Source organism: Ursus arctos, unplaced genomic scaffold (genome assembly GCF_023065955.2).
Source record: "Ursus arctos isolate Adak ecotype North America unplaced genomic scaffold, UrsArc2.0 scaffold_3, whole genome shotgun sequence".
In the NCBI taxonomy this organism is placed as follows: domain Eukaryota; kingdom Metazoa; phylum Chordata; class Mammalia; order Carnivora; family Ursidae; genus Ursus; species Ursus arctos.
The window spans coordinates 9,254,256-9,280,932 of record NW_026622985.1 but is presented as its reverse complement, the minus strand read 5'-3'; the positions used below and the strand labels follow the sequence as shown (position 1 = coordinate 9,280,932).

Here is a 26,677-nt window from a genome sequence, read left to right as displayed (position 1 = left end):
AAAGATTTTATTTATGTATTCGACAGAGGTAGAGACAGCCAGCGAGAGAGGGAACACAGCAGGGGAGTGGGAGAGGAAGAAGCAGGCTCATAGCGGAGGAGCCTGACGTGGGGCTCGATCCTATAACGCCGGGATCATGCCCTGAGCCGAAGGCGGACGCTTAATCGCTGTGCCACCCAGGCGCCCCTCTCTTTGACTTCCTAATTATAAGGGTGTTTGAGAGGATCAGAACGTGCCTTCCCTCCTGGGTGCGGCGTCTGTAGCCGGAAAGTGGTGCCCGTCGCCTGTGGTCGCCTTACCCCCACGTAGAATGGAGCTGCAGACGCGAGGCGCTGAGGAGGGCGGCTGCGGGGGGTGCCGAGACCTGACCCCTGCTTCCCAGCCACCCCCCCCCCCCCGCCCGCCCTCCCAGGCACTGTGTGGACCGTGATCAGTGCCCGTGCTGGGGGCTGCTGGCCAACCAGGTCGTTAGGAACCAAGATCATTCACATAAAAGACACATGCACAAAGGTAACGTAAAGGAAGATCCTGTTGAATTCATTTCAAATTAGGACTCTCAGCTTGAATTCATGTTGTCTTTTTAAAAGCACGCGCTTCTTAGCTGCAGAGACACCTGGAAGCAGTGCGCATGCCTAGCGCCTCAGGTTGGTCTGAGTTCTGTTCCAAGTTGTGCAGTCCGACTGAGCAGGAAAGCGGCATTTCTGCCACAGCATCTGCGCTCCCAGAGAGAGGTCGGTCTTGCTCTGTCTGGTGTTCAGAACCAGGCCAGACTGTAGTATCACACCGGGGTTGTGTGTATTTTGACCAACTTTGGTTTTCTAGAGTTTTTAATGATTTTTCTGTATTTATTTTGAGTAATGTTTGTGCCCAATGTGGGGCTTGAACTCACGACCCCGAGATCAAGAGTCCCACGCTCAATGGCTGAGCCAGCTGGGTGTGCTTATAATTAGGAAGTCAAAAAGAAATATTTTCCACTGGGGGGCGCCTGTTGGCTGAGTTGGTGGGCTCATGATCTCAGGGTTGTGACTTTAAGCCCCATGACGGGTGTAGAGATTGCTTAACATAAAATAAAATAGAATAGAATAAAATAAAGTTAAAGTCACAGTGACTATGTGTACTTTACCCCAATAAAAATAAAAAAACAAAAAGAAATATTCTCTACTGGATCAAGAACTGGAGCAAGTTTTTAATAATTTGCTTTTATTTTTTCTTGGGAAAGAGCCAAGCTTTTATCATCAAGGTGGAACTTCTAGGGTCTTAAACATATAATTTGTGTAATAGAGTCTTCCTTCGTGTTTTCTTTTGGGGTCTCCTCTGTTCTGTTTGTTTTTTTTTTAAAAGATTTTATTTATGTATTAGAATGGGTGAGAGAGCACGAGCAGGGGGAGGGCAGAGGGAGAAGCATACTGCCCTGCTGAGCAGGGAGCGCGACACGGGGCTCGATCCCAGGACCCTGAGATCACGACCTGAGCCGAAGGCAGACGCTTAACCTACTGAGCCATCCAGGTGCCCCCTCTGTTCTGTTTTAATTTGGACCCATTGCTGTGTTGGCTCAGTGCGTGACTCACCGTGTGTATTGGTCATTGCGTTCCTGGGTCACTTGCACGGTCCCCTGGAGTCCACATCTTTTTCTCTCCTGGACACTTTTTTATTTATTATTATTATTATTATTATTTTTTTTTTTGCCAGTAGTACATCCTCTGGTATGTTTTTCAAAAAGAGGTTTTAGGTGTGAACATTCCAAGGCACTTCACATATGAATGTGACATTATTTTGTATGAACTCAATGGACAGTTTGGCTTCGCATTAACTTCTGGGTTCAAAATAATTTCCCCTCAGAGCTTTACGGGGATGCTGCTCTGATCGTGTTCTGGTTCCCTCTTGGAGCCCTGCAGCCTTATGGGTCTGTGTGTCTGGAGTCCATCTGTCCCCGTCGGCCTTGGTACGAGGCCTTTTCCATCTGTACAGCCCATCCTTCATCACTGTCTTGAGGAATTGTGTCCCTTCTGGTCCCCTCCCAGGTCACCAACAGCCTTTACGGGTCCGGCCTCTGTGGCCTGAAGTATTTGTCATGTCTTCTATTTTTCATGTTTTGCTTTGTGTTCTAGGATGGGGGTGAGCAAACTTTTCACGTGGAAAGGGCCAGATAGTGAGTGTTCGGTCTCCTGGGCCCAGAGGGGAAATCAGGGATGTTGCTGGGTGTTCTACAAGCAGAGAGGAAACACATTTTCCACCACATTTTCACTGGCGAAGAGCACAGCGTGATGACCGTCGAGGACAGTTTGCTTGTGCTGCGGCCCTGCCGAGAACGGGGAAAGGAATTGTTTTGGGGGCTGGCGCGTTGTTTGAGTGGGGTTCAGAGTTAGCGCTGTGGGTACACTGGCTGGAATGTTCCGTTTGTAGGAGGTCTCGGCTGTCGGCTGCATCCCGGTCACTGGTTTCAGCCGTGGTAGTGGCAGCCCTCTGCTGGCCTCTGTATCTCGACACTCACGTTTGTCGCTCCAGAGGACGCTTGCTTGCTCTGTGTCACTGCTGTGTTTGGGGGCGCAGCCCTCCCAAGACTCCTGCAAGGGGCCGTGTGTCCTTCCCTGTGTCTCGTCTGCGGCATCCGCCCGTGCGCTCGCTGGTTTTGCTCTTTCTCGCCCACCGGGCGACCGTGGCATCTGTGAAAGCAAGCCACCTGGCGGGGGGACACCACTGGGGTGTCCCGTAGTTGTGCCTGTCCTGGGGGCCGCTCTGCACCTGCCCTCACTGGCTGTGTGGAGGCCAGGGCCACCTGGTCCTGCAGCGCAGGGGCTGCTTGGAGAAAGAAGGAGACGTCTGCATCTGGGCCACGTGCTGCCCCAAGTCTCTCGGGAGATAAAGGGACAGTCTGGTCGATGCTGGGTTTTATTCGAGCACATCTGGTTCACGGCCGCCTTCTCCGTCCCGTTGCACGTGTGCTCACCATTCGGGCACGGAGTGATGGCTTTGGAGCCCTCGGTCTTCTAAGCCAAGTACTGAACTTCAGTACGGTTTAAGTGGAACCGTGTGAAAAGGCCATTTTTATGGGCAAAAAGCTGTTGAACGCCTGGACTTTGGTTTGGTTCATTCCTAATAACAAACTTGTGTCATACTTGTGAAGTCTGTTGATCTGTGAGCACACGTGGTCGCTCCAATGAACCAGACGCTTACTTACATAGCCTTTCATGTTGGCAGGCTGTTCTGGAATAGTCCACGTCAGGCCACCCCATCAGCACACCAGCTTCTGCTTTTCTAGGTGAGGGAGTTTGACCCTAAAGACATTGAAGGGAACTTACTCGGAAACTTGCTCTTCTGTGTCATGTGGGGAACTCAAACTCGGGAGTCCCGGGGGACACAGAGGCTGTTGGAGGCTGAGGGCTTGAAGGGTGCGCTCTGTTCCAGCCTTGACCTGGGTGCTTGGGGGAGAGGTGACCACACACGGGTGGGCCCCCCCCCCCCCCCGAGTGGTCAGAGGGAAGCCCCGCAGGGTCCGGGTTTGCTTGGTCACTCTTGTTAGCAGTGGATTTACAGAATGGTTGGATTCCCAGAATAATGTCCTTCAGTGGACCACTCAGCACTGGCTAGAAATGCAGAGAGGCCGCCGTGGGCGTGCGAACTCCTGACCGCCTCCAGCACACGCCGCTTTTCTTGGATCTTTTCGTGCTCGCGGCCGTTTGGGTTTTGCCCGCAGTTGGAGGGTGCTGCCTGCCTCTTACCCTTTTTAACAAACGGTAAACAGCCTCAGTGGGGTTTGCAGAAGGAAGCTGTGGTTTCTGGTCTTCCTGTTCATTCACATGTTTTTTTCAGAGGGAGGGCTAACATCTGACCATATTTTTCAACAAGATCAGAAGTGAACAGAGGACAATGCACAGTAACTTTCGGCAGAGGGGGAGGAACCAGAGCTCCTCCTCAGACTTTCCAGCGGGTGGCCCATGGAGAACGAGGTAGGTGCAAGCCCAGTGGGGACGGAGCCGGCCAGAACGAGCGTGTGGGCCCATCGGGGGTGTGCTCATGAGCCGGGGTGACCCGGGCCCATGACCCCCGCTTTGGGGAGAGGGGAGGAGGGTTCCCGCTGGCTTCCGGGTCTGAGAAGCAGTGGCTGGTGGCGGTCAGTGAAGACATGAGGAGGGTCCACCCATCTGAACTCAAGGAGTAGGAGGCCTAGGTGTCCCATCTGCGGGGGAAGAGCAGGTTTCACGTGGATTTGTGGTCGGTTAGGATGCAGGATCTGAGTTGAAACGTGATTTAGGGAAAGGGTGAAGAAAAAGAGCCCATCGCGCTGGCAGATACGCACCCAGAATGTCGTCTGTGCGGTGGCCAGGGCCCTGCGGAAGGCACTGGCGCGTGTGCTGCCCGAGCAAGCTGTCGGGGGGCCTGAGGTCTGGGCGAGGCCTGGGAGCGCGGGCTGTGCCCTACTCTTCCTTGGCCCCTTTTCCTGTTGCTAGGCACTTTGTACTGAAGATTTCTTTAAAAGCTAATCTGCGGACCCGCGTAGCCGAGAATGCTGGCAGTTAGTTGATATTAAGATGAGCGGTGGGCGTGAGTCTGGGGGAGTGCCCGGCTGACTCAGTCGGAGGAGCGTGCAACTCTCGGTGGCAGGGTTGTGAGTTCGAGCCCCACATTGGGTGACCATGACTTAAAAATAAAATCTTTAAAAATAAGGTCGGCAGTGTTGCTGCATAGGTGTGACACGAAGGTGCTCTTTGTCGAGAAGCTCGCAGGGGACGATTTGCCACACTGCGTGTGTGCCCGCTGAGCCGGCCAGCCAGACAGAACCGTGGCCTCGGGTTTCTGCTGAAACGGGCCTGTGAGCTGTCTGCCCGACCGCCACTCTGGCCTCGGTGCCTCCCCCAGGCTTGACTGCAGCCCTGCGTGGCCCTGACCGCTGTGTGCAGCTGCCCGTCAGCTGGGCCCTGGGGGAGGGACGGAGGCTCCCTTGTGTTGCAGCCCCACGGTCGGGCCCCTACTAAGCACTCGTTAGACATTTGCTGAATGCTGGACTGGAGGACGTGTGTGGCCTTGCACTTGGAAAGTGTGTGTTCGGGGGGAGTTTTGAATTATGAACTGAAGGATAGGTAAGGTTTGTCCTTGAGAATGTGCGGACCTGCACCAAGATGCTCTGTGCGGTCCCTCCCCTCCTGGCTGCTGGGGACTCTGCGGAGCTCGCGGAGCCTAGTGCTGTGCATACACAGCCAGCTGGTGTGTCGCCTTGTGATTAACTCTGGTCCCCAAGTGAAGACCCCTGCCCCATGAATGGTTGTGCTGTTTCTTTCAGAGATGCATTGCTCATTGTAAGTTAGACGCTCTGGCGGAGATGTTAGCCTCTGAGAATTTATGTAGGAGACATGCTTGCTCAGAGCCTGGGCGCCCCATGTGAGCTGATAAGCGGAGCTTCAGCCCAGCAAAGTCAAGACCAGCCTGGCCCAGGGGCACTCCTCTGGGAAACACTCAGTAGCCAGATGGAGTGTGTGTTTAAGAGTGACCTTCCAGGTCCCCAACTTCAAAAGTGGATTCAAGCATAAGATGGAAGATTTTGTAAGAAGAGGTAAAGATCTAGGGAAAGTTCCCCATGGTCATAGAAGCAACTGACGTAAGCCCTGCATCCCCGCCCTGGCCCCTGTGGACTCTCAGGGCCCTGTCTCCTCAGAGAATATTTAGGGTCAGGTGGACCCCAGCCACACCCAGGACTGGGCTCCATTCTACAAGGCAAATCGTATTCAGCGCCTCGCTCTTTCTGGGGCTGAGTTGGTCCTTTGTCTCCTGGGGTCAGGGATTATGAGATCCTTCCTGTGATGACGATGAAGATCAGCGCTCAGTAAAAATTCCTGTTGAACGAGAAGGAGCGCTGGCACTGCTAGAAATGCTTTTAAAACTCGGTGTCTTGATCTGGAGAATATTCCAGAAATTAAAGGATCTATGATCGTGTTTGGGAACCCTGCTTCTGTGTCAGAATATTCTGAATTGTCTCTCCGTGTGTTTTCTTTTTCTTTCTTTTTTTTTTTAAAGATTTTATTTATTTATTTAACAGAGATAGCCAGCGAGAGAGGGACCACAAGCAGGGGGAGTGGGAGAGGAAGAAGCAGGCTCATAGTGGAGGAGCCTGATGTGGGGCTCGATCCCATAACGCCGGGATCACGCCCTGAGCCGAAGGCACGCGCTTAACCGCTGTGCCACCCAGGCGCCCCCGTGTGTTTTCTTAACCAGAACTTCACTTTACATTTTCATATTCAAAAGCAACCTCTGTTCCCAAACCCGGAGTGCCCTCGTGGTCACACTGTTTCTGGAGAGGCGGAGGGGCCCGCTGCCTGCAGCCGGCAGGGACATGCCGCTGACGTGGGCTCAGGTGGCAGCGGTAGGGGCAGGTTTGCCACGATCGTTTCTCTGCCCAGTGGTTTCAGCGTTCCACTGTCTAGGAAAGCTCGTCCACCATTTAAAGTCACCGGAGACATTAACAACAAAAAGCGTGCAGTGCCGGGGCATTCAGGGCTCCTCCCCGAGGCTGGAAGCTGTGTGCTCCCGGATGTTCCCACGGGGTCGTGCTCGACCCACGGCTCGTGCGTGGGGCCCGCAGGGTGGGCGCCCCTGTTCCTCATGGGCTTGAGCCTTGTTGCCAGGGTGGCACCTTTAAACGCAGAGCAGTTGGCACTAAGGCACAGCTTTGAGGCGGCCGGCCGGTGGTTTTCGTCATGGATTTAGTGCCTGTTCACCTGCTTCGGTCTCATTTCCCGGCCCGACAGTGCCCTCTTGAGGCAGGAGCTGTCTCATTCCCCCGCAGGGCCTTCCACACGCTTGGCCGGCGTAGGCATGGGCACCGAACATCCACCCACCAGCCCTTCCTCCTCCCCCGCGTGCTGGGGTCCCGTGCAGGGTCCCAGAGGAGGATGGGGTAGGGCTCAGCCTCGGGAGTGGTGGCCCTTGGGCAGTTGGAGGCCTCTGGGGTGGGCTGTCCAAGTTTCCTCGCGCTGCAGGGGCCACACAGGTGCCGCTGACCCGCCCGCAGAGCGTCTGTCTTCAGGGTGGGCTGCAGGGCTGAGGCCCCAGGGTCCCTCCCAACACGGACCAGTTGTGCGTGCAGACTGTAATATTATGAGCTGTACGTCCACCGCAAAGTAGCAGCGTGGGTTGCATGCGATCTGTGGACCTGGTGATTTGGTGGGGCTTTGCGGCGAGAGGCTGACCTTGGCAAACCTGTCCACTCAGAGTTGATTTCCCGTTGCTCCCAGGAGCCGAGGAGTAACGAGGTGGGAGAGCGCGTGTGAGCAGTTGCGTGTGCCCCTGGATTCAGACTCGCCCTCAGCCTGTGCCCCGGCTGGTCACCATCCAGGAGGGTTGCCGGGCAGAGATGGTGTAGGGACAGATGACTGTGTCTGTGTGGCTTACACATTTCGAGAGGGTCGAGCTTTGCGCGTGCCTGCTGTCGTTTCTCCGTAGCCCTGGGGCAGTGCGCACCTGTCACAGGAACCGGGAGGTGCTCTGTATATAGAAGCTAGAGGTCAGGAAGGCCCTGCTGACCAGGGTGCAGGCTAGAGAGGCAGCCCCAGTCTGGTGTGGTCTGCCTGCCTGGGGTAGGACTAGTGAAATGTGGTGTTTGCTTTACTACATTTCCAGGGTCATTTTTAACTTAAAATTTACTGTAGGCGTTTGGCCCGTTGTGGGTGACGGTTTCCCACTGTTCCCCACATGCGCCGCACATAGCGCCCACCTGCTCCGATGCCCCAGGCTTTCACCTGGAGTGCCCCCACTCTTGGCCACACTCCTAAATTGTGCGGGGCTGGATCTCCCAGGGGCGGAGGAGAACGGGGCCTGGACAGACCCCAGGGACAGGCAGGCTCCTCAGAGACGCTCCGTCCCTTCTGCAGTCTGTCCGTGTCCCTGTGAAGCCCGGGGCATCTTGTCTCAGCTGAAGCATGAGCAGCTGCAGGCAGGAGCTGCCCTCATCCTTACATAAAAAAAATTGCTGGGATGGAAAATGAGAAATATAAACGAGTAGAGAGACAAGTAAATGAAGCTCCGGTGGACATCGTCCAGCTTTGGTGGTGGCCCTGTGGGTCTTACGTCAGCCTTAGCCCACTCACCCTGGAGGGGCTCCGTGGAGGGGCATGGGGAGTGGGAATCAGGAGGTGCTCTGGAGGGAGTGGGGGTGCTCCGGGGCAGGGTGGGGAGGGGGTGCTCCAGGGTGAGGGAGTGCTCCAGGGCAGAGAGGGGGGTGCTCCATGGCAGGGACGGGGGTGCTCCAGGGCGAGGGGTGCTCTAAAGGAGAGGTGCTTCCAGGTAGTGAGGGGGTGCTCCCAGGCGGGGGGGGTGCTCCGGGGCAGGGAGGGGGTGACGCTGCAGAGCAGAGTATTCTGGTGGGTTCAGGGTGGGCCCTGCAGGGTGTGCTGAGGGACCCCAAGGCCTTGCCTGCCTTTGTGGGGGATCAGTGCACCTGTTCACCCTCCACCTGCGAGGCTGACTGGTGAGGAGCCTCATGGCTTCAAAGGTCATGGCACTCGTTTGTGCGGGACTTGGTCCGCCACTGAACTTCCCCCAGCGCAGGAGAAACGTGTAAGGAACATTCGGTGACAGAAGTACCTGGCTTGTTTCTGTTGTTTCTGGAAGCATGGGTCCAATCGAGCCTGTGGGTCCTGGCTGCGGTCGGGCACCGGGCCATGCGGGCAGGCAAGCTGCCTCCTTGGTCTGAGGGGGACTTTGGGTGTGGTGGTGGTTCCCTGCCTAGGCAGTGTGTTAGCATCTTGTTTTCTCTGGTTTGCATTTCTCTGGGTTGGCTGGAAGCAGTGAGCCTGCACCTGTCTGCGTGCAGGGGTGCGGTGACCACGGCAGGTGAGGGGCTCCCTTGCAGAGTCACAGGGAAGGGACACCAGGCCTGCCCCTGGGCCCCCTTGCTCATGCTCTGTAGGGTTACTTTGGTGGGAGGGTTAGCCTCCATCGTGCGGGTCGCCCGGTGTGGTCAGCACCCTGGGGCAGCAAGGCCCTGGCAGTGGAAAGGGCGTGCGGAGCGCAGGCATGGACACAGGCAGGGGGTGGGCTCTCGGCCGCTGAGCTGTACCCTTTGTTGAGGCTGTGGTGCCTGCCCTGGGGTCCTGGAGCCAGGGAACCCACTGGAGCCAGGGGCTTGGGTGGCGCTATGTTGTTGTCTTCTGGGGGGATTCTCCCCCTTCCTATCCTCTCCTGAGCCACAAGATTACTCGCCTGGAGAGTGTGCCCTTGCCCTTCCGAGTGTCTGAGGGCTGGTGGAGGATGGGCCCCCACTCTGCGGGCCCGAGCTGGCACCGGCCCCCCGCAAGCCCGTCCGGCATTCTCGGTACCGTCCTCCCTGGGCCGCACGGGCAGCCCCTTTGCAGGGGGACCGTGGTGGTGGCTCGGCCACTTCAGCTTGTGCACTGTGGGGGCTGCGCGAAGCCTTTGTGAATAACGACCTCCAACCCTTGCCGTTTCTGCCTGCAGCCTGGAATTGTGTCGCCGTTTAAACGAGTATTCCTAAAAGGTGAAAAGAGTAGAGATAAGAAAGCCCATGAGAAGGTGACAGAGCGGCGCCCCCTGCACACTGTGGCGCTGTCCCTGCCCGAGCGCGTGGAGCCCGACAGACTGCTGAGCGACTACATCGAGAAGGAGGTGAAGGTAAGTGTGGCCGTGGGATGCGCCGCCCGCTGTCCTGCCCGCGCCCGTGTGTTGGGTGACCGCCCACGCTCCACGTCCCTGTCTGCTGGCCCTGTTTCTGGCTCTTACTATGGGAGCGGCCACCTCCTTTCTCTCGAAGGCGGGTCTGTGTGTGTTCCGCGTGTTGTGGTCATGGCCGAGGGCGCGGGCCTCCCGAGCCCTGTGTGATCCTGTGTGCAGGCACTTGTGGAAGAGCGTGGCACGCCCAGCCCCCAAACATGCAGGAGTGAAAATGAACTAGGGAGAGGGGCTGTGGCCTTGAGGTCGTGGGGGGCACCAGGAGCCTGGTGCCTGTGCTTGGACAGGGTGCCGGGGAAGGTGGGTCAGCAGAGTTCACGGAGACAGCCAGCTACCGAGTCCTCTCAGAGCACGCAGAGCGGTCCAGCCTGACCTCCGGTCAGGGAGGGTGTGGGGCGGTTGGTGTCCTTGAAGGGGTTTCTGCCCTCACCTGGCCATCAGGTGACTGGGGAGGCTCAGGCGTGGGGACACTTGGCACAGAGGAGGGTTGGGGCGACCCTGAGTGAAGACGAAGACATGAAGCCAGCCTGTGTACGGAGTGGAGAGTCCCCCGCACCTCTCCCTGCCAAGCTTCCGGAACACCTGCACGGAGGCCTGTCCCACACGGGGTCCTGAGGGTGCTCTCAGGGGGAAACCGGGGTTACCGCCCACCGGCCTGAGCATAGCCATGTCTGGCGACGTTGCCCTTGCGCGTGGCTTCTGTCAGGGACAGCATGGATTCATACACGTCCAAGGAGATAGAGCGCACGACAAACACGAGAGGCAAGTGTGAATGTGGCCATAGCCACGCAGCAAACAGTGGGAAAATGTAACGCCCTTGGAGAGGTAAGAGCAAACACCGTGAACTCTGAAGTAAGAAGGCTCCGCTTCTAAATAAGGAGGTGCAGATGGGAGCCTTTGGAACGAGAGGTATGTCTTAAAACTTTCATGAGACGGGTTGAACGGAAGTCAGGAAAGGCACCAGAAAGAATGACCAGAAGGTGAAGAGAGAGGAAATTAGTCAGCGGGAGACGGAAAGAGTAAAAGGAGATGGTAGGGTCAACCAGGGAGGCCCAGCAGGGGTGGAGGGGGAGAGGCGGCCTCCAGGCGGTAATTTGGGACCTGTCGCAGAGTTTGCCAGTGTGACCTCGCAGGACAAAGGGGTCCCACCACGGTGACCAGGCTGACCCTGTTCTGAGGGAGCCACGGGAGGACGTGCTGCCTCCCAGCATGGGACACTCCTTGAAGGTGGAGACGCGGCTCCAGAGCCAGGGCTCCACCCAGAAAGGAGCCGGGAGGATTCCGGGCGCGACGGAAGAGCCCAGGCCCTGGTGAGACTCTGAGGACCAGGCCTGAGCACCTCTGGGAGAGGGGACAGGATGTTTTCTGTGTTTGGGGAGAGTCAGAGCCGTGCGTGAAGACCAGCGAGGTGCGGGGAAAGGTGGCCCCTATTAAACCCTGAAAGGTAAAAGTTGGGGATTTCTGCTTCCAGAAGGTGGGGTCCACGTGCCTCTCCCTGGGCCTCTTACTTCGCACAACTATAATCCTGGATGTTGCACATGCAGTGACCTCTGCAGGATGGATACAAGGCAGACCCTCAGGGACCTGGGGGCCCCAGGTGAGGCCCCGCTTCTCTTTGTCCTCGTGTATCCTAGGCGTGGGGTCGAAGAGGCCAGCAACCCAGAAACACAAGCAGGTGCAGACAGATCCCAACAAAAGCCTCTCCATCTGGACAAAAGACCAGCAAAGGGGTGCCAGCCAAGGCCGAGTGGGGGCCAGCACCTGCCCCAGAGGAGGCCGGACCGGGAGCAGGGACTTCCGCTTCTGATGAACCTGGGGTATCCGTGGGGCCCTGGGGGAGCCAGAATGCCCGCCATGCCCCACAGGACAGAGGAGCCCCCTCGGCGGCGGCTGTGGGACCAGAGCACGCTTTCCGGCGTATGTGTGGTTGGAGTCGTGGCCCGGAGGGGCTGAGAAACTGTTCCAGGGAGTCCTGTCCAAATTGTCACTCATTTGGCCAAAGACAAACAGATTTAAGAAGCGGAGCGCACCGCAAGCAGGGCGAATCCGGAGCAGTTCACACCAACGTGTCACCGTGAAACTTGTCAGGAGCAGAGCCAGAAGGTCTGGAGAACAGTGAGGAGAGCACTTTATCCACGGGGAGATCGGGGTGCCGGCAGTGGCGGGGCCCGCCAGCATGCGCGCCTCAGGAGCCCCCACCGCAGCGCGTCTAGCGGGCCAGCACGGCTGGCTTGGATCACTCTGCGACGACTAAGGACACTCAGGCTCTTGTCTGGCCTCTCCCGGCGGAAGAGGCCTGCCTGCTCTCACTGGAAGATTCCCTCACTTGATCAGGGAACGGATGCCGGTGCTGCACAGTCTCTCCTGGAAAGAGAAGGGGCGAACTTACTCTGAAGGGGTGCAGGGCTGGCTCGGGATTCCAAGAGGGAGTCCATCGCATCGACAGGCCAGGGTAGAAATCTCACGGGATCCTATCAGTTGATGCAGAAGAAACATCCAACACCCACTCATGAGGAAAACCCAGAAGAACAGGGTGTGTGTATGAGCCACGGTACACGTCCAAAGTGGGCACCAAGCTTAAAAACGAAATACCATTTACAGTTACTTCAGAAAGACTGAGGTGCAGATGGAACCAGACGTGTACGGGATTTGCTGAGAGCTCACAGTAGGGGCGCAGGGAAGCACAGATCTGCATGTCGGGGACCTGCCGTGTTGGCGGGTAGGGGACTCAGCCCTGTCAGCGTGTCACGTATCCCCAGACCCATGCGCCGCTTATCAAAATCCCAGCGAGGTTTTTTTGTAGATCCGAAGAGGACTCTAAATGTATACGGAAAAGCAGAAGCAGCAGAGTCGCTGAGACGGTTTTGAAAGAGAAGAGCAAACGAGAGGAGCCAGGCTGACTGCTGTCACGCAGTATCGGCAGAGGGACCCGCACGGAGGTCAGCGGGACGGGGTCGAGAGCCTGAAACAGACCCGCACTGACGTGCCCCGCTGGATTTAGACGAAGGTGCAAACGCAGCGATAACGGGAAGGACGGTCTTCTCAGCACGGTGCCGGAGCTGCTGGGCACCCGCAGAGAAAAACGTGGACCTCACCCCACTCTCCACCCCCATATGTGCAAAAAATTCACCTGGGACAGGCTGGAGCTGGCTGAGAAGCTGCGGGCAGGACAGGCGAACCCATTCCTGGGGTATGTGTCTGTCCTCACCAGGAAAGAGTTTCCCTTTTGGAGGCTGACCAGCCACCCAGAGCCTGGTTGGCCCTCGCGGGACGGTGCTGTATGGGGGCCTCGGAGTCTGCCACCAGGACAGGGACTATTGTGGGTTGGCTTGTCCCCAGCGAGGTGAGCCCAGCTTGGCCTCCGCCTTCTGTCAGCTGAGCGTAGGCTGAGCTAAGGGGAGGCCCCGTGCTTCTCTACTGGGGTCTCGTGGCTCGGGGGTAGGACCATGACTCTGCTTCGCTCCATCCTGGATGGTGGATGGGAATGGCTCCTGGCGGCTTTGGAGGGGAAGGTGTTTGTCCCGTGAGCTCACCCTCTCTCGCAAAGAATCCGTCTAGCTCCCTTGTGCAGGCCACGGCCACGGCTACGGCCCACCAGTTCTGCAGAGCCAGGCTGGGTATGAGGTGGAGCCCGCCGTCCCCACGCCATGTAAGTCTTGGAGGGCAGCTCGCATCTCTGCTTTGGCCACTGGCAGTGACATCATTGTTGCTTTGGAGCTGTGGCCAGGGGCAGCGGCGGGATGAGCGTCAGGGGCGCCACGTGGCCTTTTGTATGTCAGTAGCTCCCGCATTCTGGAGACTGCTAAGTACACCTGCTCCTATGACACAGGGGATGTGGGTCTGGACGCCGAGGGCACCGTGTGCACATCTGGGCCTGGTCCCTGAGCCCCCGGCCCGGCAGGACCCCTGGCCATCCGGGTCCTGGGGTGCTGGCATCATCTCTAAACTGTGAAGGATTTCCTGGTCCCCAGGGTACGGTTGCTCAAGGGAGAGACTAATCCCTCCGGGAGAGCTGGGGGCGTCTCTGCAGCGGGAGCTGTGGGTACATTCTCCTGGGGCTCCGGCTCTCCTTCAGCCACGTTTCTGGGTCTGGAACCGGCGTCAGGGATCGCGCCTTTGTGCCCGAGCCGTGCACTTGGTGGCGTCCTTGTGTGTGTGCATTAGGTGGCGTCCTGGGCTCCTGTGCTGTGGGAGCCGGCTCCGTGGCCCCCGCAGGCCACGCCCCACTGCCTCTCCACGCACTCCTGCGGTTCCTGCAGGTCAGCGCCACTGCCTGTCATTGCTCCCTGGGGTCCTCCTGTCCCCTCGCTCCGGGGTGCCCCGTTCTGTGAGCGTCTCCTGCCGTCAGCTGTACCTCCTCAGAGCTGCTCATCCTCCAGAGTGGGGTGTCTTCCCGGCCCTCCCAAGGAGCAGGGGGAGCAGCAGCGTCTTACATGGGGGACCCCATCCAGCAAGCCCACCTCTGAGCCCTTTCAAACCTTCACCCACGGTTTGCCAGGGCTGCTGTGTGTGTGTGTGTGTGTGTGTGTGTGTGTGTGTGTGTGCGTGTGGTGAATGTGGTGTCATCTGTCTTCCAACAAGTGGGGATGGGCCACTTGTGCAGGCCCGGCGCGTTGAGAAGTCGTGCACCCGCCCTGGTGTCCCTGCCCCGTGGGAAAGTCCTGCCCTTCCTTCCATCAGGCCCCGCTCTGCTGCGGGGATCTTGGCGACCGAGGCCAGTGGTGGGTGGATGTTGTCGAGAGGCCACCCTGGGGTCAGTATAGAAACAGACTTCTGTTGTGTCCCGTCAGCAGTGATTTTTGGAAGCACCTTCTATATTTGGAGCCGGAGCGTGAGCTTGCTAGCACGCCTCTGCGCCGGCTGTGGTCCCTGTAAGGCTGCAGGAGGGCAGCGGGGTGAGGGGTGCCCAGAACGGTCTGGTGGTCGCATCTTCCACCTCGCCGATGCCGGGACCATTGACAGGTGTGACTGCTAGTCACGGGTCCCCTCGGGGCCTCTCACGCTTCATCACGTTCACCCCTCTGTAGCTGTGCCCTTGTGCTGTGATTCGTTGGTCGGGCCGGCGCCCCATGCCGTTGCCCCCACGGTGGGTGTGGGCCAGCCGCAGCTGACCTTGTGAGGGCGCAGGGCGTCGATTAGGGGACCTTTCAGCATGATGGGACGTGTGTGGTAAGCCCTGTCCAGGAGGCACACCTTGTCCCATCTGGAATTGTAACAAGGATGACAGCTGCAATGTTCTGTTAATGAAAATGTTGTTTTGCCAAGAATTATGTTGCAGTGAAGCAAATCTCAAATGAATGGCGGCTCCCCGTTCTATGAAGAAAGTAGAATCTGCCTGGAGATGTGCTAGCTGGGTTTGAAGCACAGCGGCGCTAAGAGAAAGGGAGGAGACGGGTGACGTCATCCCCCCCAGGCCACGTGGCGGGGGCAGGCCCTGTGCAGCCCTGTGCACACACAGCAGGACACTGTCATTTCAGCAAAGCACTGAAGCTGAGAGTGACGGTTCATGGACAGGATCGTGCTGCTTAGGATTCAAAAAGTTGTTAGCAAATGAAATTATTGAGTAAAGAGTAAAACTAAAAAGATAATTTTTATTGTGGTAAACTACATCACAGGGGCGCCTGGGTGGCTCAGTTGGTTAAGCATCTGCTTTTAGCTCAGGTCATGATCTCAGGGTCCTGGGATCGAGCCCTGCATCAGGCTCCTTGCTCAGCGGGAGTCTGCTTCTCCCTCTCCCTCTGCCCCTCCCCCCAGCTTGTGTGGTCTCACTCTGTCAAATGAATAAATAAAATCTTAAAAAAAAAAAAAAATATATATATATATTTGACAAAATTGGTCATTTTAACCCATTTTAACCACGTTTAAGTGTGCGGTTCAGTGGCATTAAGTACGCTCACGTTGCTCTGCGGCCACCACCACCATCCATGTCTGGAACGTTCTCATCTCCCCAAACTGAAGTTCTGTCCCCATGAAACACCAGCTCCCTGTCCCCTCCCCTGGTTTCAAATACCGGCTCCCACTGGTCGATTGTCATCCCACTCTATTGATTATGGTCTTTGATGCACAAATTTTTTAAAAGATTTTATTTATTTGAGAGAGAGAGAGTGAGAGAGAGAGCACAAGCCGGCGGGGGGGAGGCAGAGGGAGAAACAGACTCCCTGCTGAGCAGAGAGCCCAACGTGGGGCTTGATCCCAGGACCCTGAGATCACGATCAGCTGAAGGCAGATGCCTAACCAACTGAGCCACCCAGGCACCCCTAAGAAATTTAATTTCTTTAAAAATTTTTTAAATTTAATTTTGTCTATTTTTATTTATTTATTTATTTATTTATTTATTTATTTATTATTAACATATAATGTAGTATTTGTTCAGGGGTGCAGGTCTGTGATTCATCAGTCTTACACAATTCACAGCACTTGCCATAGCACATACCCTCCCCAGTGTCCATCACCCAGCCACCCCATCCCTCCCAGCCCTCTCCCCTCCAGCAACCCTCAGTTTGTTTCCTGAGATTAAGAGTCTCTTATGGTTTGTCTCCCTCTCTGGTTTCATCTTGTTTCATTTTTTCCTCTCTTGCCCTATGATCCTCTGCCTTGTTTCTCAAATTCCACATATCAGTGAGATCATATGATAATTGTCTTTCTCTGATTGACTTATTTTGCTTAGCATAATACCCTCTAATTCCATCCATGTTGTTACAAATGGCAAGATTTCATTTTTTTGATGGCTGCGTAATATTCCATTGTATATATATACCACATCTTCTTTATTCATATGTCGATGGACAGCTGGGCTCTTTCCATAGTTTGGCTGTTGTGGACATTGCTGCTATAAACATTGGGGTGCAGGTGCCCCTTTGGATCACTACATTTGTATGTTTGGGGTAAATACCCAGTAGGATGCACAAATGTTTTTAATTTTGATGAGTTCCAATTTATCTGTTTGTTTTTTTTTAATTGCCTGTGCTTTTGGTGTTGTAACCAAGAAATCATTACCAAATCCAATGTCATGAAGCTGTTTCTCTGTTTTCTTCTAAGACTCTTAGAGCTTTAGGTCTTACATTTAGGTGTTTGATCCATTTGAATTAATTTTTGTATATGGTGTGAGGTAAGGGACCAACTTCTTTCTTCTCTGTGTGGAACTCTAGTTTTCCCAGCATCATTTGTTGAAAAGACTGTCCTTTCCCTATCGATGGTCTTTGCTGCCTTGTCAAAAATGAACTGACTGTGTTTGTGAGGGTTTCTTTCTGGACTGTGTTCTATTCCATCAGTCTGTATGTCTGTCCTTATGCCAGTACCACACTGTTCGGTTATTATAGCTTTGTAGTAAGTTTTGAAATCAGGAATTGTGAGAATAGGTGAATTTAATACTGATCAATGTAAACAAGCTTCTGTGTTTTTTTTACATGAGCACAGAAGAAGCGGATGGAAAGGCATTGGCCAGCTGCAGCTCCGTGGAAACGTTCTGGACTGTTTACTGATGAGAAGCTAAGTACGAGCCAGTGGTTCCATGTGCTGCTTATTTATTCTCAAACTGCTCTTTCAGAGAGACATTCCCAGCCCTAGAGAGGGTGGGGAAACCAGTGCACAGTTTAGCTTTATCCTTTCTTCCTAGCCCCCAGTTTAGAGAAGATGAAATATAAAACTTCTGAGAATGAGTATGTGTCTCCCTACAGAGCTGCCCAGCACCCATGGACAGTTGTTGAAAGCAGCTTTCCTGAAGTTTCGGCCCCTTGACTGGTACCTGCCACTGTGTTCTGGGTGTACTTCAGCCAGCTCCTTCTCTGTGTGAGCGGGTGATTGCCTGGCGCAGCCTTGGGCAGACCAACTTGGGCCACTGTGTTTACCTTACTTGCACTCGGGAATCCCCAGAGTGACCTGCCTGGTTCCTCAGTTGGAGAGGGCATCTGCAAATAAACACAGTCAGATTTCTTCCTTCCCAATCTGTACCTTCTTTTTTCCCTTTTCTTGTCTCATTGCATTAGCTAGGACTTGCAGTACAGTGTCGAAAAGCAGTGGTGAGAGGGAGTATCCTTGTGTTACTCCCGGTCTTAAGCAGTCTTCAGGCATCTCACTGTTAATTAGGACGTTAGCTGCAGGTTTTTGTACATGTTCTGTGTCAATGTAGGAAGTTTCTGTCTATTCCTCGTTCGATGAGGGTTTTTGTCATGAATGGGTGTTGGATGTTGTCAGATGCATTTTCTGCATTTGTTGATCGGATCGTATGATTTTTCTTCTTGAGAGTGTTGATGTGTGAGGGATTACATTAATTTTTTTTAAAGATTTTATTTATTTATTCGACAGAGATAGAGACAGCCCGCGAGAGAGGGGACACAAGCAGGGGGAGTGGGAGAGGAAGAAGCAGGCGCCCAGCGGAGGAGCCTGATGTGGGGCTCGATCCCATAACGCTGGGATCACGCCCTGAGCTGAAGGCAGACGCTTAACTGCTGTGCCACCCAGGCGCCCCAGGATTACATTAATTTATTTCTGAATTTTGAATCAGCCTTGCCTCCCTGGGGTAAACACAACTTGGTCATTGTGTATATTTATTATCTTTGTATAATTTATATAAATTATATAATCTATATAAATATCTTTATACCTTGTTGGATTAGATTTGCTAATATTTTGTTGAGGATTTTTACATTTATGTTTATGAGAAATATCGATCTGTAGTTTTTCCTTTCTTGTAGTATCTTTGATTTTGATATTAGGGTCGTGCTACCTCATAGAATGGGTTAGGGTGTTTTCTCTGTTTTTATTTCCTAGAAGAGATTATAGAGAATTGGTATCATTTCTTCTTCTTCTTCTTCTTTTTTTTTTAAAGATTTTATTTATTTATTTGACAGAGAGAGACAGCCAGCGAGAGAGGGAACACAAGCAGGGGGAGTGGGAGAGGAAGAAGCAGGCTCCCAGCGGAGGAGCCTGATGTGGGGCTCGATCCCAGAATGCCGGGATCACGCCTTGAGCCGAAGGCAGACGCTTAACGACTGAGCCACCCAGGCGCCCCTGGTATCATTTCTTCTTTTAGCGTGTGGTGGAATTCACCCGTGAGCCTGTCTGGGCCTGGTGCTTTCTGTTTTAGAAGGTTATTAATTATTAATTCAGTTTCTTTAATAGATCATACGCCTATTCAGATTATCCATTTCTTTTTATGTGAATTTCGATAGTTGTGTCTTTCCTTTTTTTTTTTAAGGTTTTTTTCTTTTTTTCTGATTTTATACTCATGAAAGCAACCTTCTGATATGGATTTTTAAAAAGACTTTATTTATTTATTCAGGCTCCCTTTTGAACAGGGAGTCCAATGCAGGTCTTGATCCGAGGATCCCTGGGATCATGACCCGAGCCGAAGGCAGACGGCCAACTGACTGAGCCACCGAGGTGCCCCTAAAGATTTTATTTATTTATTTGGCAGAGAGAGCGAGAGGGCACAAGCAGGAGGAACAGTAGAGGGAGAGGGATAAGCATGCTCCCCGCCGAGCAAGGTCCAATGCGGGACTCAATACGAGGACTCTGGGATCATGACCTGAGCCAAAGGCAGACGCTTAACCATCTGAGCCACCCAGGTGCCCCGATAGTTGTGTCTTTCAAAGAATTCCATTGTGATTTGAGAGCATACTGTGTATGGTTTCTAGTCTTTTAAATTTGTTAAGGTGTGTTTTATGGCCCAGAATTTGCTGCTTCTTGACGAATGTTCGTGTGAGCTCATGAAGAATGTGTGTTCTGCAGCTCTTGGATAAGTAGTCTATGGTTACCAATTATATTCTGTAGGTTGAGGGTGTTGAGTTCACCTGTGTCCTCACTGATTTTCTGCCTGCTGGGTTTGCCCATTTCCGTTAGAGAAGAGTGTCTTGAAGTCTCCAGTTGCAATTGTGGATTCATTTATTTCTCCTTGCAGTTTTGTCAGTCTTTGCCTTATGTATTTTGATGCTCTGTTGTTAGGTACATACATGTGAAGGATTGTCACATATTTAGAGAACTGTTTTCATTACATAAGATCCCTCTTTGAAGTGGGTTTCCTGTAGGCAACATGTAGTTAGGTCTTGAATTAAAAAAAAAAATTTTTTTAGGGCGCCTGGCTGGCTCAGTTGGTACAGTGTGTGACTCTCGATCTCAGGGTTGTGAGTTCGAGCCCCATGTGGGGTGTAGAGATTACTTAAATAAAACTTAAAATTTTTTTAAATAAAAAAATTAAAATTAGGGGCGCCTGGGTGGCACAGCGGTTAAGCGTTTGCCTTCGGCTCAGGGCGTGATCCCAGCGTTATGGGATTGAGCCCCACATCAGGCTTCTCTGCTAGGAGCCTGCTTCTTCCTCTCCCACTCCCCCTGCTTGTGTTCCCTCTCTCGCTGGCTGTCTCTATCTCTGTCGAATAAATAAATAAAATCTTAAAAAAAATAATTAAAATTAAAAAAACATCTTTAGTAAGCTCTGTGCCCAACACGGGGCTCGAACTCACAACCCTGAGATTAAGAGCGTTATGCGCACTCTAGTGCTCTCTCTCTCTCTCAAATAAATAAATAAATAGATCTTAAAATCCCTCAAATTTTCTTTGTCAGAGAAAGTTTTTATTTCTCCTTTGCTTAAAGGACTGGTTTACTGGATACAGAATTGCAAGTTGGTGGGTTTCTGTCTACACTTCAGTGTTTCATTCCTCTCGTTTGCCTAGTTTCTGAAGAAAAGTCCGATATCATTCTTTTTTTCTTAAGTATTTTTATTTATTTTTGAGAGAGAGAGAGAGAGAGCGAGTATGAGCGGGGGGAGGGGCAGAGAGAGAGGAAGGCTCCCCAATGAGCAGAGTGCCCGATGTGGGACTCGATCCCAGGACCCTGGGATCATGGCCTGAGCTGAAGGCAGACGCTTAACCAACTGAGCCGACCAGCTGTCCTCGTTCTTTTTTTTTTTTTTTAAGATTTATTTAGGGGTGCCTGGGTGGCTCAGTTGGTTAAGCGACTTCCCTTCAGCTCAGGTCATGATCCCAGGGTCCTGGGATCAAGTCCCACATCGGGCTTCCCCTGCTCTGTGGGGAGCCTGCTTCTTCTCTCCCTCTGCCTGCCACTCCCCCTGCTTGTGCTCTTTTTCTCTGTCAAATAAACATATAAATAAAATCTTTTTAAAAAAAGATTTATTTATTTACTTTTAGAGAGTGAGTGAGCGAGCTTGTGTGAGCAGGGGGGAGGGGCAGAGGGAGAGGGAAAGAGAATCTTACGAGGGGCTCCACACTGGGTGTGGAGCCTGATGCGGGGCTCTATCCTATAACCCTGAGATCATGACCCGAGCCGAAACCAAGAGCGGCCGCTCAACCACCTGAGCCCCCCAGGCGCCCCAGTCTGATATCTTTCTTATCCTTGTTCTTCTGGGGGTAAGGTGCTTTTGTCTTGTGGCTTACCTCAGGGTTTTCTCTGTGATTGTTTACAGTTTGCCTATGAAATGCTAGGTGCTGGGCTGCTTCTGTCTTTATTCCCTTTCTTCTTTTCTCCCTGTGTGTCCTGCTTGGTACTGAGTCCCTGGATCTGTGGTCTCGCGTCTGTGTTAGTGCTTCTCCCCGTCATCCCACCACACGCACGGCACAACTTTTTGAATTTTCTGACCGTTTTTGGATATTCTGTTCCATCTTCTTCATGCTTTTTCCTCTTTGTTTTCCAGTTTGGGGAGTTTCTGTTGACATATCTTGATATATCTGCACGCCCGCTGACCCCTCCCTTGGCCATGTCCAGCCTACAGATGTGTCCATCGACAGCACCTGTCACTCTCCGTTTCTGTTACGGTGGTTTTGATTGTTGGCATTTCCCATCGGTCCGTGTTCAGCATCTCTGTCTCTCTGCTTACATCACCCATGAAGCACGATGTCCACTTCTTTTTTTTTTTTTTTTTTTTTTTTTTTTTTTTAAAGATTTTATTTATTTATGTGACAGAGAGACAGCCAGCGAGAGAGGGAACACAGCAAGCGAGTGAGAGAGGAAGAAGCAGGCTCCCAGCAGAGGAGCCCGATGTGGGACTCGATCCCGGAACGCCGGGATCACGCCCTGAGCCGAAGGCAGACGCTTTAACGACTGCGCTACCCAGGCGCCCCTACGATGTCCACTTCTTTTGTTGGAGCCCTTAGCACATTAATCCCACTGCTTTATATATAAATTTTATTTTTTTAAAAGATTTTATTTATTTGACAGAGAGAGAGAGAAAGAGAGTACAAGCAGGGGGAATGGGAGGCAGAGGGAGAGGGAGAAGCATGCTCCCCGCGGAGCCGGGAGCCGGATGCGGGGCTCAGTCCCAGGACCCCAAGATCATGACCTGAGTCGAAGCCAGATGGGCCTGCCTAACCGACTGAGCCACGCAGGCACCGCAGTCGCACTGCTTTAAACTCTGGGGCTGGCGGCCCCTGAGAACAGCCCTGGTGCGTCCGCGTCTGGTTCTGGTGCTTGCTCTGTCTGTTCAGATGGTGTTTTCGCATTCGGCGTGCCTTTCGTCAGCTGGACGTGTCGTATGGGGTAACAGGAATGGCGGGGGATGGGCCTTCCGCGGGAGGCCGTGTGCTTATCCGGCTGGAGGATGCCATGTGGGGAGGGGTGCACTCTCCATCCTGTGGTCAGTGTGTCTCGGTCCTCCAGTGACCCATGCCCCTGGACTGGACGGCCACGCGTGCTTCTCACTCGGTTCCCCCTTCAGGCTGGAGCTGAGTATTTCCATCCCTGCCGGAACTAATTCTCCTTGAGGAAGGGCCCCCGTTACGGGTAACAGTCCTCACAGTGCGGTACAGTGGGAAGTGTGGGCGCATCTCCTGAGCCAGTAGAGACTGCTTCAAGAATTCAGAGCACACTTCCTAGCGGAGGCCCCCTGCCCGGAGCCAGGCCAGCAGGCCTGGTGGCAGAAGACGGAGGCCAAGCCATGTCCTCTGTGTGTCCATGATGGTCTGGGCTGATCTTCCCTTTCTCATGGCAGCTTCTCTCCACACTTTCTTGCAGTACTTAGGTCAGTTAACGTCCATACCAGGATACCTGAATCCTTCCAGTAGGACCGAAATCCTGCATTTCATAGACAATGCAAAGGTAACTCCATCCTTCTGACCCTGACCTCTGACCCCTGGCCTGTAACACCCCCTAACCCTAACCTCTGACCCTCAGTCTGCTCCAGCTCCTAACTCGGACCTCTGACCTTTGTACTCTGATGCCAGCTCTTGGTCTTCTGACACTGGGCCTTCACGGCTGGGAGGGATGACCCCGTCCCATCATGTCATGGGTGTGCTTGGCTCTTGGGCCGTAAAGACTGATACTGTCTGAACATGAGCTTTATTCTCTAGGCTTTGCTCCTTATGGTTTTGGGCTGCTTTCAGAATTCACATTTTCCAGATATGCACAGCGCACAGCACAGGTGTGAATAAAAGCAGCTGCAGAAGCAGCAGGGCTCCCGGGGGCCGCGGCCGGGCCTGCGTTTCTGATGTGCTGCGGTCCCTTCCAGAGAGCCCACCAGCTCCCCGGACACTTGACCCAGGAGCACGACGCTGTGATTAGCCTGTCTGCCTACAACGTCAAGCTGGCCTGGCGGGACGGGGAGGACACCATCCTCAGGGTCCCCATCCACGACATCGCTGCCGTGTCCTACGTGCGGGATGACGCCTCACACCTGGTGGTCCTGAAGACAGGTATGGACCTGGGGGCCGGCGTCAGGGGTCCTTGGCAGGAGCAGCCCACATCGTTGTCCTCAGGAGCGAATCTGGGAATTTAGTGGAGCTCTGGACACAGTTTCTCCAGCACCGGGTCAGCTGCCGCCCGAGAGTGGGCCTTCGCTCAGCCCCACCAACACGTGGGCCCTGCCTTTGGCCACAGGCTTCCCAGAGTTGGGTACAAAGAGGAGACCAGACCATCGCGGAGCTCTTGGTCCAAGAGACGTTCTGAGCATGTCCTTGTAAGGGAGTCAGGAGGAATCTTAAACCAGGCCCCGACCCCAGCCCCCTGCACCCCTCCCCTGGGGTTGGGAGCCCAGTGTTGCCTACTGTGCTCTCCAGATGAGCTGCCCCCCGGGTCCCACAGCCTCTGCCTGGTACCAGGTCACTGAGACACAGGAGAGACGTCACGCCCCTCCGGGTGGGGTTCTGAGCTTGGCGCTGGAGTATCGCTCTTGTCCTGGGCTCCTTTGGGCGTTCTGGGGCGGGATAGCGTCCTGAAGCCATTCATTTCCAAAGGGCCCGTGGCAGTGCAGAGGGAAAGTTGTTTTTCTACCTGAGGTCGGCAGTTCATGGCAGATCCGAGAGATTTTCTTAAGAGCCAGGGCCCTGGTGAGCCTCCTCGCATGACCCCTTGAGCTTGGGGGGCTCTTGTGGCACAAATCCGGTAGGGATGCTGCAGGCCCACCCCCACCCCTGTGTGCTCTGCCTATCCCTCATTTCCCTTTGGTAAACGTCTACTGTTGAATAATGGGCATTACTTCAGTTTGAACCACACAGAGCTGCTCATATGTAACTGTTGTAATTTACAAAAATGGCTCAAACTAGCAGAAACCCTGGGACATGGATTACCTGGTGTACCCTCCACCCCCAACGGTGAGGGGGACCCTGTTCTCCCACTTCACAGATGGAGTAGGAGAGCACAGAGGTTGAGTGACTGGCGGGGGGCCCAGTGGGGCGGTGGCGGGACCGGCCGGCCCGGGAAGTGGCTTCGTCAGGGCTCCTGCCACCGCCACCGCTGCCGCAGTGACCGCCTGTTCCCCTCCTGGGGGCGGACGGTTCCGCAGGAGGCCCAGGGTCTGAGCCATGGGAAGACCGACCTCTCACCAGCGCCTGCAGGCGAGGAAGCGGGTGGGCGGGGAGCTGGGCCCCCCTGGTTTGTTGTGTGGCGGGACATGTGTCCGCGTTGATCGTTAGAACGAATCGGCTAAGAAAGGGGGAACAGATTTTTTACGAGGGAGAGAATGAGCTCCGTAGGAGATCCTTTGCAAAATGAGACGAAACCGGGATCCACAGCTTTGAGAGCTTTTGAGTTAAAGGGAGAGAAGGAATCCCTGTGTCCTGGGCGTCTTCCTCATGCAGCGAAGTCCTGAGACCATGAGCCTGCACGCCCCGGTGGCCCCGGCGTGCTGTGTATGAGATCATGCGCGTAGCGGTCCTCAGCACGCTGGCAATGACGGCTACTGTTCATTGAGTGCCTACCACGTGCAGACACACACGTGTGCCTCTGCGGGTCCAGGCTACGCCAGTGCCTGCGGCAGTGCAGGGTGGGGTGGGTGTGCGGGGTCGGGTCTGGCTGCAGGGGCTCCATGTGGCGGGCATGTCTTGGGGGGGTGGGTGACCAGATGTCCGGGCACACCGGGGCGGAGCAGACCGTGCAGACATCTCGTGGAGGGTGCTTCCATGGGTGTAGGAGGACAGATGGGGGATCTGAAGCCGGAGCTGTGGGGACAGCCAGTGGGATGCTGCTGGGGGCCAGACGGGGGCTTTGCAGACACAGCCCACCCTCACTGTGTATGGCTTTGCAGCCCCGCACCCTGCTTCCTCAAAAACAGCCGCGGAGCTACTTAAGATGTTCTAGGACCCACGGTAAAAGAAGTAAAAGGAAGCGAGTGAAATCAGTGTTCCTAATGTATTTTATTCAGCCCTTCATATCATAGTAATACAGCGGCCGTGCATGACCAGTATGACCGTTATTAACGAGATGTCCCCCGTCTTCCTTGTACTTCCCCTGAGACCCTGTGTGGAGTTTACACTCTGCACACAGCACCGTGTGGACTTGCCACATTTCGCATGCTCAGTGCCTGTGGCCCATGGCCGCCGTGGGGCAATGCAGTCCTGGGGTCTGGCGGTGGTGTTCATGGGGCTCATGGGGTGCTGCACCCCGGGTCCGGCAGGCACACCTGTCCGAGTGTGGCTTCTGCCTGGTGCCCGGCTCCCAGCCACATCTGAGGCTTCAGGTACTCTGCGTGCTGAGATGGGCTGGTCCGGAGATACCCCAGCACCCCCCATCATCGGGGGGAATGGGAGGCTTCACTTCCAATTCCTGCTTCCTGGTCTGCTGAGCCGATGTGCTCATGCTTCCCAGGGCGGGGGCCTCCCTCCGTGCCGTGGGCAGGCTGGGAGAGACCTCGTGCGTCTGTGTCCTGGGACCTTTGTCTGAGGAGGTGGTGTGCGGAGTGTTAGAAACGTGGGCTGGGGTCCACATCCCCTCGTAGACTCTGCCCCTCTCACACCCTTGGGCCCCATACCTCAGTGTCCCCATCTGTCAAGATTGAGTTCATGCCCGTGGTTCCTGTGAGTGGAACTCTGGGAATGCCATGGTGTGTAGACCAAAAGCAGCTGAATATAGGCCATTTCAGGTCTCAGCCCAAGATACTAGCATCATCTGTGGTAGGGACGTTAGAGGGTCCTGTAGGGATGCTAGAGGGTCCTGTAGGGTGGTGGTTCTCAGCGAGCAGTGGCCAGAGCGGCCGCGGAGGAATGTGAGATTGGGGGCAGCTTAGCTGAGAAGATGGGGGAGGGGGCACGCCTGGGGCAGGCCTGTCCCTTACCTGAGCCAGGTCGGGGCTGTCTGGAGCCGGCTGTCAAGCTCCCACACCTGCCCTAACCTGCTGTGCTGTTGACTTCTCAGCCCAGGACCCTGGCATCTCCCCCAGCCAGAGTCTGTGTGCAGAAAGTTCCAGAGGCCTCACCGCAGTCTCCTTGTCAGAGAGCGGAGTGGGGCCTGTGGAGGCCTGCTGTCTGGTAGTCCTGGCCACAGAGAGCAAGGTGAGTAGAGGGTGGGACCTGGGTACTCGGCACCTGTCTTGCCCACAACCTGTCTAGGCTCCTCCCACCTCCCCAACCCGGGCCCCTCCCCCACCCTGATCCAGGCTCCTCCTATATTCCCAACCCTGGCCCCTCCCATATTCCCAGCCCAGGCCCCTCCCGTCCCCCCACCCAGGCCGCTCCCACAGCCTCGCCCAGGCCCTGCTCTGGCCCCTGCCCTGCTCACTAAGTCTGGTGCCTTCAGTCTGTGTTCCTTCTCTTCCAGGGCCCTCACCCTTTCCCCAGTGCTG

At 54.7% G+C, this 26,677-nt stretch overlaps 1 protein-coding gene across 3 annotated transcripts in view; it reads left to right on the top strand.

Annotated features, from left to right (window-relative positions):
• CCM2 (CCM2 scaffold protein) overlaps nt 1-26,677 on the top strand; it is a 49,102-nt gene that overhangs the window by 18,652 nt on the left and 3,773 nt on the right. Inside the window, exons 1-5 of one of the 3 annotated variants that reach the window (XM_026502114.4) lie at nt 3,825-3,947; nt 9,448-9,621; nt 22,639-22,722; nt 23,132-23,315; nt 26,251-26,387. In XM_026502114.4, the coding sequence (XP_026357899.1) occupies nt 3,936-3,947; nt 9,448-9,621; nt 22,639-22,722; nt 23,132-23,315; nt 26,251-26,387 (591 nt within the window). In that variant the 5' untranslated portion in view covers nt 3,825-3,935. Of the gene's footprint in view, nt 1-3,824; nt 3,948-9,447; nt 9,622-22,638; nt 22,723-23,131; nt 23,316-26,250; nt 26,388-26,677 lie in introns of those variants that run through there. The other 2 variants (XM_026502103.4, XM_026502119.4) reach the window with 2 other exon arrangements.